Source organism: Prunus dulcis, chromosome 7 (genome assembly GCF_902201215.1).
Source record: "Prunus dulcis chromosome 7, ALMONDv2, whole genome shotgun sequence".
Classification (NCBI taxonomy): Eukaryota; Viridiplantae; Streptophyta; class Magnoliopsida; order Rosales; family Rosaceae; genus Prunus; species Prunus dulcis.
This window is the reverse complement of record NC_047656.1, coordinates 12,678,979-12,692,062: the sequence shown is the minus strand read 5'-3', so window position 1 is coordinate 12,692,062 and position 13,084 is coordinate 12,678,979. Positions and strand designations below refer to the sequence as shown.

At 38.0% G+C, this 13,084-nt stretch overlaps 3 protein-coding genes across 4 annotated transcripts; 2 read left to right on the top strand and 1 right to left on the bottom strand.

The window, feature by feature from the left end:
- Positions 1 to 365: 365 nt before the first annotated feature.
- Positions 366 to 1,473, top strand: LOC117634809 (protein YIPF5 homolog). The gene has a single exon (XM_034369050.1). It carries the CDS (start codon positions 510 to 512, stop codon positions 1,272 to 1,274), a length of 765 nt encoding a protein of 254 aa, XP_034224941.1. The 5' UTR covers positions 366 to 509; the 3' UTR covers positions 1,275 to 1,473.
- A 1,736-nt stretch (positions 1,474 to 3,209) lies between these two features.
- On the top strand, positions 3,210 to 3,800 carry LOC117634808. The gene has a single exon (XM_034369049.1). The coding sequence runs from the start codon at positions 3,228 to 3,230 to the stop codon at positions 3,690 to 3,692; it is 465 nt and encodes a 154-aa protein (XP_034224940.1). The 5' UTR covers positions 3,210 to 3,227; the 3' UTR covers positions 3,693 to 3,800.
- A 6,289-nt stretch (positions 3,801 to 10,089) lies between these two features.
- Positions 10,090 to 11,712, bottom strand: LOC117634807 (CEN-like protein 2). Of its 2 annotated transcripts, none has more exons than XM_034369047.1 (4): positions 11,403 to 11,712; positions 11,190 to 11,251; positions 10,639 to 10,679; positions 10,090 to 10,549 (listed from the first exon to the last, which is right to left on the bottom strand). In XM_034369047.1, the coding sequence occupies exons 1-4, from the start codon at positions 11,598 to 11,600 to the stop codon at positions 10,332 to 10,334; spliced, it is 519 nt and encodes a 172-aa protein (XP_034224938.1). In that variant the 5' UTR covers positions 11,601 to 11,712; the 3' UTR covers positions 10,090 to 10,331. The 2 variants fall into 2 exon arrangements, with proteins under 2 accessions (XP_034224938.1, XP_034224939.1); XM_034369048.1 differs by having other exon boundaries at positions 10,332 to 10,545; positions 10,635 to 10,679; positions 11,403 to 11,603.
- Between the last annotated feature and the right edge of the window lie 1,372 nt (positions 11,713 to 13,084).

The following is a 13,084-nucleotide window of genomic DNA, read 5'->3' as shown; positions in this document are numbered from 1 at the left end:
GTTACTCGCAATATTTTTCCAAGTCTTTCTTTTTTTAACAAGAAAATTTAATTAGATTTCATTTTAATTTTTTGGGTAAATATTTTAATTTAATTTTAGTGATAGGGGTACTTAGAATATGGGTTTGAAGACAAAGGAGTGTATTATTTTAGAATTACAACATTTTTTGTAATTTCAGTTACCTCGAGAGACTCTTTTCCCATAACTCAAGACTTAAAGAGCAAGAAAGTTTCAGACAAAATAGGTGAAGGCCAAGAAAGTAATATCACGTCACCTGGCCAATGCCGCGCGGTGAAGCTCGCCACCAATAAACCGAACTTCACAGTTAAAAGGTCAAAAATACCCTTAGTCCCTTCCCAAATACAAACCGTTTTGCTGTGGAATAACTGGTCTCTTCACCTCGCTCGAAAACTCCCACTCCTTCGTCCCCACCCTTCTCTCTTTATCCCCCAATTCTCAAAACCCTAATCAATCCCACCCCCAAAATCCCCAAATCTGCAGATCCCAAAATGACGAAGGAGTTCGCGGTTCCTCCAGTGGTGTTCCCCTCCGGCGGGAACCCTAGCGCCGTCGGATCCAACAACATCCAGCAACGCCGCGTCGCGACGGCGCCGTTTCAACCCCCGCGCTCCTCCACCTCCTCGATCCCCTTCATGTCCTTCGACATCGGCTCGGCTGCCGCCGCCTCCTCCTCCTCCCTCTTCGGAGGCCCGATCGGCTCCTCTTCCATCCCTGGCGGCTCCGCCTCCTTCGAGGACGAGGAGCCCCTCCTTGACGAGCTCGGCATCCACCCTGACCAAATCTGGAGAAAAACCAAGTCTATTCTCAACCCGTTCCGGTCCAACCCGGCGGTCCACAAGGACTCGGACCTCTCCGGCCCGATCCTCCTTTACATGTCTCTCTGCCTCTTCCAACTCCTCGCGGGAAAAATCCAGTTCGGCGTTATCCTCGGATGGATCGTCGTCTCTTCCATCTTCCTCTACATCGTCTTCAACATGTTGGCTGGGCGTAACGGCAATCTCGACCTGCACAGGTGTACGTCCGTGATTGGGTATTGTATGCTGCCCGTGGTGATCTTATCGGCCGCCTCGCTCTTCGTCCCCCAAGGCGGGAGCTTCAGGATTGCCGTGGCTGCCGTCTTTGTGTTGTGGGCCACGAGGGTGTGCACGGGGCTCATGGTTGCGCTTGCTGACGGTGGTGATGAGCATCGCGGGTTGATAGCGTATGCTTGTTTCTTGATTTACACTCTGTTTTCGCTTCTTGTGATATTTTAGTGGCATTGGTTGTGAAACAATTGATTAACACTCAGCAAATTTTTGGTGGTTGGTTGATAGTGAATGTCTTGAACATCTCTGTAGCTGTGGATTTAGATATATGTGATGTTGTGATTGGAAGCATTCAGAATGTATGTTGGGATAATGTAGAAAATGGAGATATCACGATGAAATGAATTTGGTTTTTTGGCCCGACTTACTTGGTTATTGGAAATGGATTTGGGTTCACTTATCTTCTCAATTATGTTGCGTTGTAGTTGTTGTTTTGATTAATTGTGCTATAAGTAAATGAGTTAGGTGATTCATTTTGCTCACGTCCAATATCGGTTGCTCTGTCATCTCGCCTCTTTGTAGCCTAGGATTTGCTCGTCTATATTTGCAAACAAACAAGGATTAAAAAGGTTTGTATCTGGGGTTCTTTCTGAGTTTCTGTTTTAGTAGTTCAACATTTTGCCTAAGCCCCAATGACAAAACACAAGCATGAGATTGAGGCGAATCAACTTCCTAGTGTGATGGTGTACAGACTAGACACACAAAGCTCTGCCTGCATCAAATGGTAAAAGAATGGCCTGGCTTATTTGTCAGAAATATAGTCATCTAAGGATCATCTTATTTGTTAGGTGCAAAAGTGAAAGCCCCAAATGATAATAACTTTGCCGTTAGGTTAACAGAGCTGTAGGTTATAGGGTAATTCTTCCTTATGATGCTTTTAAACTGTGCTATCTAGGAAGTTTTAGTGGGCCTTCTATTAAATACTGCAGTAGATTTTGGCTAGAGATATTGAGTCATGCAATGAAGGATCCTCGCATTTCTTTATGGTTTGGTTTTTGTAAAGGAATATGCTTAATAGCCCAACATTTTCCCCTAACTTTTGTTTCCCAACCCATGTGGCATTTGAGGTGCATACTGCAGCATTGCAATGAAAAACCAACCATGTTATAGAACCCAATCGGACAATGCCATTGTTAGTTGAGAAAGAAATATCGGGAAGTGTAGCATTGCCTGGTTGGAAACCATGTTATAAAACCCAAAGCTTTAGAAACTTGAAGTTTTCATATATAAGTTTTCAAGATGCAGAAAAAGAGAGAAATTACTGAAGATATCTGTAAATAAGGCATCGGTATATATGAACTTTACATATTATAACGCATTTGTATCCAAACTTGAAGGATTTGGTTTTGTCGCATTGTTAACTTAGGAGAATTATTTGTTATAGCTTTTGGTTGTTGAACTTAAAAGGTTTAAATGCAGAGTAATGTGTTGTTGGCTTCTCCAATTGGACAACGCTGGAGTCTTCTGTTTCAGGATAGGTTGATTTTGACTTATGAATCTCTAACTGATTGCTCCATTTTTTATATATTAGAGAAACTGTGGAATGTCTTCTGTTCTGTTGAGGTAGTTAGGTCGTCTACTGCGCAAACTTTAGTGGTTTTGGTAGATATTGAATCAGCAGTTCCTTATCAAGATTGGTTTTGAGCTTTGCTAGATTTAACATAAGATACCCTTTGTTCTGTTAACAAACTGGTCATCCAAACAAACACACAATCTAACTTCCATTTACTGTATTGTATATGGTGATGCTGGATCTCTGCCTTGAATTTTTGGGCTGATCCCATTCCGTCTTTGATCAGTTAAATTTTAATTTTGATTTGGTAATTTAAAATATCTGCTCTGTATTTTTCTTCTCCTTTTGTAGAGTGGGTTTAGAGTGGGAAAAATTATGTACGAAAAGAAAATCAGCCATACGTGGGATTTGACTTTGGGACATGCTGCTTTAAAAGACCAACCTCCACCTTCTTCTATTGTCGTTGCAGATTTGTTGAAGGGCGTTCTACTTACCACCTGAACTCCAACTTCACCACCTGAACTCCAACCTCACCACCAAACACCAAAATATTAACGTATATATAAGTAGAAAATCATATCTATGAAACTTAAAAAAAAAAACACACCATGGCTTCTCTCCTTGGAGATTCTGCTTCTGCAGAACATGCAACAGGACTGTGTAAAGGTATAGCCGACACGGAAGACGAAGACGATCTTTTCGAGATCGATCTTGATTCGGTCGACAGCATTCCTCCACCACAGTACTACTGGGGCGACTATTTCACTGCAACCGGAAATGCACTGCTAGCCAACTGCCTACTGCCGGTAACGGATATCTCCCGTGCAGTTCCAATGGTTTCCAAGTCATTGTCATGCTCACCGGAGGCGGCAGCCAATGTTGTAATGATGCCAAAGCCAATGCCCTTGGGCCAGCTTCTTGGTCTGCCATTCTTGGAGGCTCTCGTGCTTCACCAAAAGGAAGTGAAACCCGGATGTAATTTGATTAGGGCAAATGATGCCCATTTGGAAGTTGGGTCTGAGCCAGCAATAGAAGGAAGATATTACATTGTTGATACTGTTTATGGAGGCTAAGCATTAGCTTTTCAAAACTCAACGTTTTATTTGCACGTTTGTCTTTTTCTCCCTCTCACAAGGGCCTCTATAGGTTACACAAATAGTCCAATTAATTTCTTTTTTGGAAAGGAGACAGAAAGGGAAATTGATTTAGGATCATGATTTATATTACTCCCTTTTTTTATATTAAATCTTATTTGCTATTTTTTTAAAACAGCAAAGTGATAATATATTATTAAGGAAAAAAGTAAGTACAACCAAAGTTTTAGAGGGCGAGATTTACACAAGCATCTCTATAAATAATAGCTTGAACATCGATCTACTTATGCTACAACTAGGCGATTTCAATCAACACCATTAGTTAGTTATTGTGTATGTTTTTCCCCTTGTAGTGTTGGTTTAACAAGAAATTGGTATCACTGCATCACAACCAACTAAAAATTACATCTCCTAAAATGCCCTCCTATTCGTAGCTGTAATAACCCAAAATAAAATATCAAGAAAATAACAAAATATCTAAAAAGTAAGGATTAATATCTTCTAGCAAAAAGACAATTTTGCCCTCGTATTATTTAATAGGGAAAAAGTTGAATTTTTGATCGAGAAAGAATTTGGAATTCCGCTTGATCCGTTGCGTAGAGCACGACGAAAGGAGTCCGTAGACTCGGAGTAGGCCCGAATCGGAGTTGTAACGAAAAAGTTATGGTCAAAAGAGTCTCAGTGGCATAACCGTAAATATTTCGAAGTTGGATCTATAAAAACCCAGCCAGCCTCTCTCTCTGAGCGAAAACGGGCCGCCGCCTTCCAGAGCTTGCTGGCGCCGCCTCAGAGCAACCCTGGCCACGGGACCGGTGGCGTTGGAACCACCATCGAGTCCCCTACTTTTTCTGACCGGTCCCCCACCCGCCGGCGACCTGTGCTGGCCGGAAACTGCTAAAGAACGACGGGAACTCATCAAAAATCACCGAAACTTCAAGGCCTCCGATCTCCCTCCTCCGGCCACCATTTCCGTTGACCCAGGCACCAGAAGCCCGACAGGACCACAGGAGGGACCTTCAAGAGGTCCAACTAGCTCGGAACACCAGTGAGTGGACTTTCTTTCATGAATGATTTTATATAAATGAGTTACATGAATGATTTATATAAACAAGTTTACTTAAATGATTATATATTGATTTTATATAAATAAGCTTTTATAAATGAGTTTATGTGAATAAGTTTTATGAACTATTATTTTCGAGCATGATTTGTATTATTAAGTACTTTAATTTAAGTGATGCTTAGTTATTGAAGCTCCAGAAATATTAAAAGCAGAGATTGAGAACTTTACCAGAAGAGATACATTTACGTTTCAGATTTGCTGAGATGCAGTGAGTTAGTAGACTTTTCTTAAAATAATTTATTTTAAAAGAAAACCACCGTGTACCCATTACTTTTAGTGATTACCCAGAGTCGGACCGATGTCTACGGACATCCATTCTGATTATAGTTCAGTCAGTGCACTTGACTTTGCCTCACGAGTTTCGGGGACGCTCGGACCGTGAGTGCCAGGATTTGCGGCTCGGCAGACTTGGTGTCCCGAGACATGCCAGGATTGCGGCTCGGCTGACTCTGTGTCCCCGAGACCTGCCAGGATTGCGGATCAGGCTGACTACGGTCCCCTGCATCCTGCCAGAGCGACTCGAGCTGACTTGGTGTCATCGAGGACCTGCCGGCAGATCAGGCTGACCATAGTCCCCTGTATCCTGCCAGTTTGCGGCTCGGATAGACTGCGTGTCATCCGAGACCTGCCAGGGGAATTGACGGACTTACAGGGGTACTTCTAGGTGGTACTTTCAAAGGAATTTCAGTGTTTTATGAAATTATTGTTTCAGAAAATTTTATATCAGTTTTCTTAACATTCGTGCCGTTTTATATATATATATATATACATATACGTATATCTGTTGATTTATATGCTTTATATATATTTGATTGCCGATGAACCTTAGATTTACATACATAATTATTTTGACTACGGGGGTTATTATGTTTATAAACTAGTTTGAGAACATTCTCGTTGTCCACTCACATTTTTGACTTGTTTTTCGCCCCCAGGCCGTAGATGTGTGCAGGCATCCACCACCGGGCCATCCCGAGCTTCCGCGCCACCAAGTAAGGTAGAGTTCTGTGGAAAAATCTTTGAAAGAAATTGCTATGATATCTAGTTTTAGTGGAAAACTGAAGTTGGCAAATATTTGGTTATCCTATTCTGGCAGTTGGTGTGGATTTATTGTTTGTTTAACAGGTGAAAAATTTTGGGATTGGTCAAAATACAGGGGAGACTCTGCCGAATTTTCGGCAGAAGTCTAAGGAAATTTTAAAAAGAAGTTGAAACGAGAAGGGTAAAAAGGTCTTTTGTGCCCGACATTCGCCAGGTGTCGGACACGCACAGGACTTGGCTCAAATTCCAAAGCGGAAATTGGGTCGGGTCCTGTCAGTAGCAAGAAGGTGTACCCAAACGATAAGGTTTTGTTCCATGAGCCCATGTTGTGCCAAAGCGTTAGGAATGACATAAATTCCCGTCAAGTTAGATCTCCAACCCTAACAGGGAGATTTTGTGGGAAAATCAGGACGGGTATGGGGATCACGAATTTTAAAAATCCCTGGTTGGGGATCGGTCGGGGATGGTACTGTTATCCCCATTCTCGAACCGGGCCCGATAATAATATATTTGTTTTTAATAATAAATAATATAATATAGCGATGTATATATTATAATATAATATAATATAATCAATACTATATAATATAATATTTATTTAGTTTTGTTGAATTGAGATTATTTTGATTTATTGAGTTGAATTTCATAATTTAATTGAATGTAATTTTGAGTTGAATGATATTTTTTTAAAGTGAAATTAAGTGTTATAATGTAGGATAAATTTTTTAATTAAAAAAAAAAAAAGAGAATTCATGGTAGCTTTGGGAGTTAGCCCCTGATGGAGATGTGGACGGATACTTCCCAAAAATTCTTAATGGGAATGATACTCCCATACCCGAGTCCAAACCGGCCCGTTGCTATCCTACAAAATGTGTGCCATTCTATTTACTTGGCGAGGTTGGAAAAACAACTCCCCTACCCCCAACTCAGAACCAAACGTTGTTTGATGTTAGTCAATAAATTCTCTAAATTGCTCCATAACATGTCATTAGCCTTCAAACAAGTCACTGCCTCCTGCAAATCCAACCCAATAGAGAAGCCAACTAGAAAATATGTTAGTATTGACTTTGTGATTGGCATTTCCTAGAGACAAATTAGACTAAGTATAGATGGTAAATTAGTTGTGATGGTGGCTGTCAAAATTCCAAGATATGCTCTGAAAGCTTATATGTCAACCAACGAGCACTAAGGTAGATTCTTCATTCAATCATGCATCCTGATTGTGGTATTTCAAGCATTATTTCAAACTCAAAATCTAATTAACATTTTGATTAAGAAGACTTTTTATTTTAAGAAAGATTAATTTATTTTATTAATTGCTTTCCAGTTTTGAACATTAAAAGTCTTCTTTGATTGGAAATCAATTAGTCTGATTTTGGAAAATTAATATGTTGATTAGGAAGTAATTGATCTTGTTTCCAATTTTGAAAACCCTTATAAAAAGCAAAGCTTGGTTTTCATTCGGTTAACAACTTTCAACGATTAGAGTATTTCTTGAGTTTTCATATACACAAAAGAAAGTTGTTGTGCTTTATTTTCCAGAAGGATAAATCATCAAGAGTAAGATTATCTTGGTGATTTATCTTTGTATTCATATTGCATTCATTTGCATGTTCGGTGACTCATACGGTTGAGGGCACCAAGACCATTGTGGCGGTTTTTCTTCAGTGAGCTTGAATCGATCGTGACCAGTATCGGATTCAACATAAGGAGAGTTGGAAGAACTCCGGCGAGCTTGAAGCAATCGTGACCAATATTGCGTTCAACATAAGGAATGTCGAAAGATCATCCCGCGAGAAGTTGAGTTACGAAGAAGTTGGTACGTTATCTAGAGTGTCTAGGAAAAGTTTGTATACTTCTTGTAATCATCATTCTATAGTAGATTTGTCTTAGACTATCATGTCCCGTGGATTTTCCTCAGATGTAGGGTTTTACCACGTAAAATAACTTCTGTGTTTTTATCTGTTTTTACGTTCTGTACTGTAAAAGATTGATACATCGTATCAATCTCTTTGGCGTGTTTTTATATATTACTGTATTACTCTTAACTACTCAAAATGCAGACTTTACTTTTTAGTGTTTTAAGCCATCTTATAGGTATTTTCAAAATCCCATTGTAGTAGCCAAAGCAAGGCCTTCTCGGACTGCAGCCAATTCCTCCATGTGGCGGTTTTTTAAAGCAACATTTAACGAGGCCACATGATACAGTTTTATGTTGATTTGTATTCTAACATTGATGATCAAATGAAATTCTTCTTTTCTGATTAAAAAAGAACCAAGAAAGAAACTAGTAAATGTTTGGATTTTGCTCGGTAGGCCCACGACGGTAGATCTTTTACCTGAATTATTATCCTTCTCCATATACACGACAAGATTGTGAGAAACATATCTTAAAAATACTTTCCCTGTTTGTAATCATTGAGCTCGGAAAATTCGTACACTACCATTTGCTTCGAGTATCCTAGCTACCTGCCAATATGAAATCTTAAAAAGTAATTCAAATTGATTAATAATATATATAATTATGTTAATCATCATAATATTGCATGCGTACCTCATGAAATACAATTATGTCTACTGTCTACCAATACGTCAAGTATAATACACATCTTGAATCTCAAGAACTTAGACAGCTGCAATGGAGAAACATAAGTATAATACCTGAAATTATCACTGCAAATTAAAGATCCGCTAGACATTCATATATATTTTTTGTATAATTCCGTCTCATCATTATGTTAGATTGTCCATTGATGGCTAATCCGATGCTCAACTGCAAGAGGGAAATCTAACCATATGATTTGGTAGAGTAATTTCATACGGTTGTAATTAAATCTAATATGTGTATGCATTTGGGGACTTGAATATATGGATCCTTAATTAATTAGATAAGCAGCGGCAGAGCCACTTCTAGTCCTGGAGTGGCCCTGGTCCCCTTAGATTTTTAATAATATATAGAATTTGTAATAAACAACTTATAATTTAAGTTAAAATTTCCTCTAAAACAAATTAGGCATGATTCAATTAGAAATATTTAGCTCTAAACATATAATTATTGAATACTTAAGTGTTTTATATACTTGTATTTTCTTTTTCGACCCCTCAACTTTACAATTCTAGATCCGTCCCTGTAGATAAGCACTTGGACATATATATTGTTGTTTTAGTCATGTGCAACTTGTGCATTGATTCAGATGAGATAACGTATATCTTTGTTTAATTTTTATTTTTCTTTCAGTACAAGTGATAGTCTAAACTACAGGAAATAAGGTTTCTCACACACACAACTAAGTGCCATGGGGTTTGAATTTGTGACCCCTTGTCTGCAATTTAATGTCATTCCACTGCACAAGATCCCGTTGATTATCGCTTTTTGTTGACAACTCAAAACAGTCAAGACTCCATTATCGGGAAAAGTTTAAACCCATATGCAAAATGAAGAGGGGAAATAAATAAAAACCATAAATTCATGGATAAAAAGGCCAATAATTTAATAACTCATATAGTATTAGGGTTCTTAAGCATAAAATGTGTGGATTTTTTGGTATCAAATGACAAAGTTTTGGTTCTTAATTGACAAAGTTTTTAGGGTTTAGTTTTTTAATGTTCGGTTTGTGTGTAAAAAAAAAAACTAGGGTGCATGAAAATTGGGCTTCCAAGTGAAACTTTTGCAGTAAATTATTTTTCATATTCTAAATAATTCATATTGCTAATTATAAATTTACCATGGAAAGAGACATTCCTACTTTATGCAAATCACAATTCAACATATATGCAAAAATAATTTATCAAAAATACGAAAAGAAAAATCTCTACACACATGTCAAAATGTAATTAGTAATAAAGTAGTAGGAGTTTCTACTTTCTTTGACGGAATCAACTATTTTTCTTTACCATGCATCTGTAGTACTTGCTTCTTCGTTCTCAAAAGCAAAAATAAAACTAGTTGCCTCTTCATTACAAGCGTCGGCATAGCTGGATGTGGTGTGACTGACTGCTGTCAAATCGCACATATTTTTGTGCTTGAAACGTGCAACCCAAAACCCTAAGCTGGGAAGAAGAGATGAAGTCAATAATAGAGGGTCTTCTACTTTTCCAGTCGAAATGGAAGCCAAAACCCTAACTTAAAAAGGACAAAAAGTAGGACGTTTGGTTCCTCCTGTCCCCTTATAATAAAATATACATTAAAAACACCATAGAGAGATATTTCACAGAGAGTCAGGTGAGACTTCAAACTTTCTGCAAATTAATTCATTAAGTCCGATTAGAGAGCAGCAAAATGACAGAGCCAAACGCACCTAGCTCTATCTTGGCTGGAAATTATTCTGGTTACATGTGAGTAGTTTTAGCCTAATACTACTCTAACGACAGGGGAGGATGATGAAACACACTTGATAATAATTTTATTTAAAATTAACATATTATGGAGGAGCTTTGGGGTTTTGAGTAGCTAGCTAGCGTCTTCTAGCTGCCGTTTCTCTCTGGCAATTGAAGTAAACGGCAGCGACAGGAAGACCCAGGTCGTTTTCAGCTGCGAAGCGTCGAGCACTGAAATGATCCCTTGAGGAAGGAGGGTTCACAGACTGCCTTCTTGTCTGCTTGAAGAGAACAAACACAAACCTGTGGATGCCAATGTTGGGCCTTGGCATCTCATAGCTCACCACCTCTCTTCCTGTCAAATTAATTTACAATTAATCTAACCACAGTTAAGTTAATTAAAATGGGAAAATAATTCGAAAGATAAAACATTATTTGACTTACCAAATGTGGCATCTGTGGTGCCTGGAATATCTGTCACAATCCTGGGTTTAGTTCAAAATTAAAGCAAACTTGTCAGTTCCTAGCTAGGTATCTTTATACTTAGACAACTTTTAGCTTGCTATTCTAGCTAGGGATCAGTTCATATATATATATATATATTAGATGAAATTTGAAAATTCTGAATATAATTTATGAACAAATAATTGAGAAACGCAAACAAAAACAAGGTGCATGTAGAGGTATACAATGAATGTTTTACAAACTATTAGAAGCTTTGAAGGAAGTCATTTTTTATGCTTAACAGGTACGGAAGGACGGTTAGGTGCTTGTATCTGGACCATTGTTTTATGGGTTTATATGAAATCACACGATATTCTACTTTAATCTAATATAAACTACCAGCACGCGGTGGGTGGTGTGAGGAGGAGAAAGGGCGGAGTACATCCGCTCCAGCCTAGCATGCTCATGAAATCAATTAAGTGAATGTTTATTTGTCTTTTAATAGATTAGTTTGTTGCTAGGTTAATTTGATAGTGGGTTAATAAGTATACCAGTGCAGGTGCTCCCTTAAATAAGGATCACTAGGGCCAGGAACATCTGGGTCTGTCATGATCTGCAATAACAAGAAAACTATATCACAAGAGATGCAAAGTAAAATCAAATTGATCCGATAATGAAGACTCATAGAGAAACAAAAACTAATTAACTGAAGTGGGAGCTTTGAGAAATATTGGAAATTTGTATAGAACTATAGATATATATACCAGAGTAAAGAAAGTTCTCATATCTCCTCCTTGAATCTCAACTCTAGGTTTGGTGGTGACAGCAGAAGGATAGAGCTCATATCCATTGCAGACTAGCCTGGTGTTGTAAGTGACAGACATTTTTGTTGTTGGGGTGAAACAATCAAGAACATCTCCTATCACTCTCCCAACAACCAGAGGCTCAGATATTCTTGCCATTTTTTGGATTCAGGAGAGAATGAGGAGGAGTGAGAAAGAAAGTGTAGCTACTGATCAAAGATTAATGGATAAGAACTCAGGAGGAATTAGAGATGTACTTCTTATATTGCTTGGTAGTGGAATTCCTGTAAGGTTGTATTTATAGTGTTTTCAAGCGAGTTACTTTAGATCTCTATTATGTGTTTTGAGACGGGCATTAAGAAGAAGAAAGAGTATAAAGGCATAGAATACGGACATCTCTAGAAAACATTGTTAGCCAGTCCCCCACCTCCCACCCTCTCTTTTCTATGTCACATCAACACAGTTTAGTGGTATCGTTTCCAGAAAAATTCCTGTATATATAACAGTTGTATTAATTCTATAACATGGTTTCTTCAATATTAGATGTGAATAAGTGAGGCCCGATCCTCACATAATTTGTCATAATTCATTATATGCGATGACCAAAAGAATTCCTGAAATATATATTTTCTTTTGGGTAGGGAAATTTTCCTCTCATTCTTTTTGTATTCTCTTTTTTCACTATAGATTTCAACATTTAATATTTGTGACGCATTAGAGTTTTATATGTGACCCTGTTGGCATCACAAATACTTGTTAGTCTTTCCCACCTAGAACTGCGCTCATGTTTGTGACGACTCTGGTCTTTCCCAAAAACTGTTGTTCTCTTGGTCATTTTATAAGTGACGACCAAATAAGTTCTTCACATATTCCAACTACATGTGAAGAATTTACAAACTTCACTTTTAATTTCATCACATTAGCCAATTTTTCTTGTAATGATTTACCTGATCAAAATCAAACGTAATAAGTTGGGTGACATGTTGAGTCTAACACATGAATTATGTGCTCTTATGACTACTAATTAACACTCTTTCTATGATTAACTGAGAAAAATGTGGCGTATGCAATAATTTTTGCTTATTTAGGATAATATGCATAATATACTTATGTTACGTATCTGTGCCTCTCATATTAATTGGGTCCCTTGGAATTGGTTCTTGATTTGATTGGCTGTGCACTTAATTATTGAACATTTTTATTCAAAACGAGGGGATGTTTTTCCATGGTCAGGCCAGAAAACCATTATTATATGCAATCCTGCATGCCATAGTGGGGTCCTTACAGTTCCATGGCTGTCAATTCATGCTATTATATATGTGTATATATATATAAAGCAAGACACAGCAAAAACAGCTAAATTTCTAGGATTCTTGCTGAACATTCACAAGTTTATAAAGGAAATTCACCTTTTGCAGTTTGGGTAATCAGAAGAAAATGTTGAATGTGTGCATATATAAATATGGAACACGAGAGGGAATTTCAACATTTTCAGAGAGATTCTCTATCTTTGAAGACAGGCTGAGGGCATAAAGGAACTCCACCTCTATGAGTGCCTGGCCTGCTGCTATACTGCTTTTGCTGTGAGAGGTCATCTCAATATATATAACTCAGATTAAAATAAAAGTGATTTTCAGAGAAGT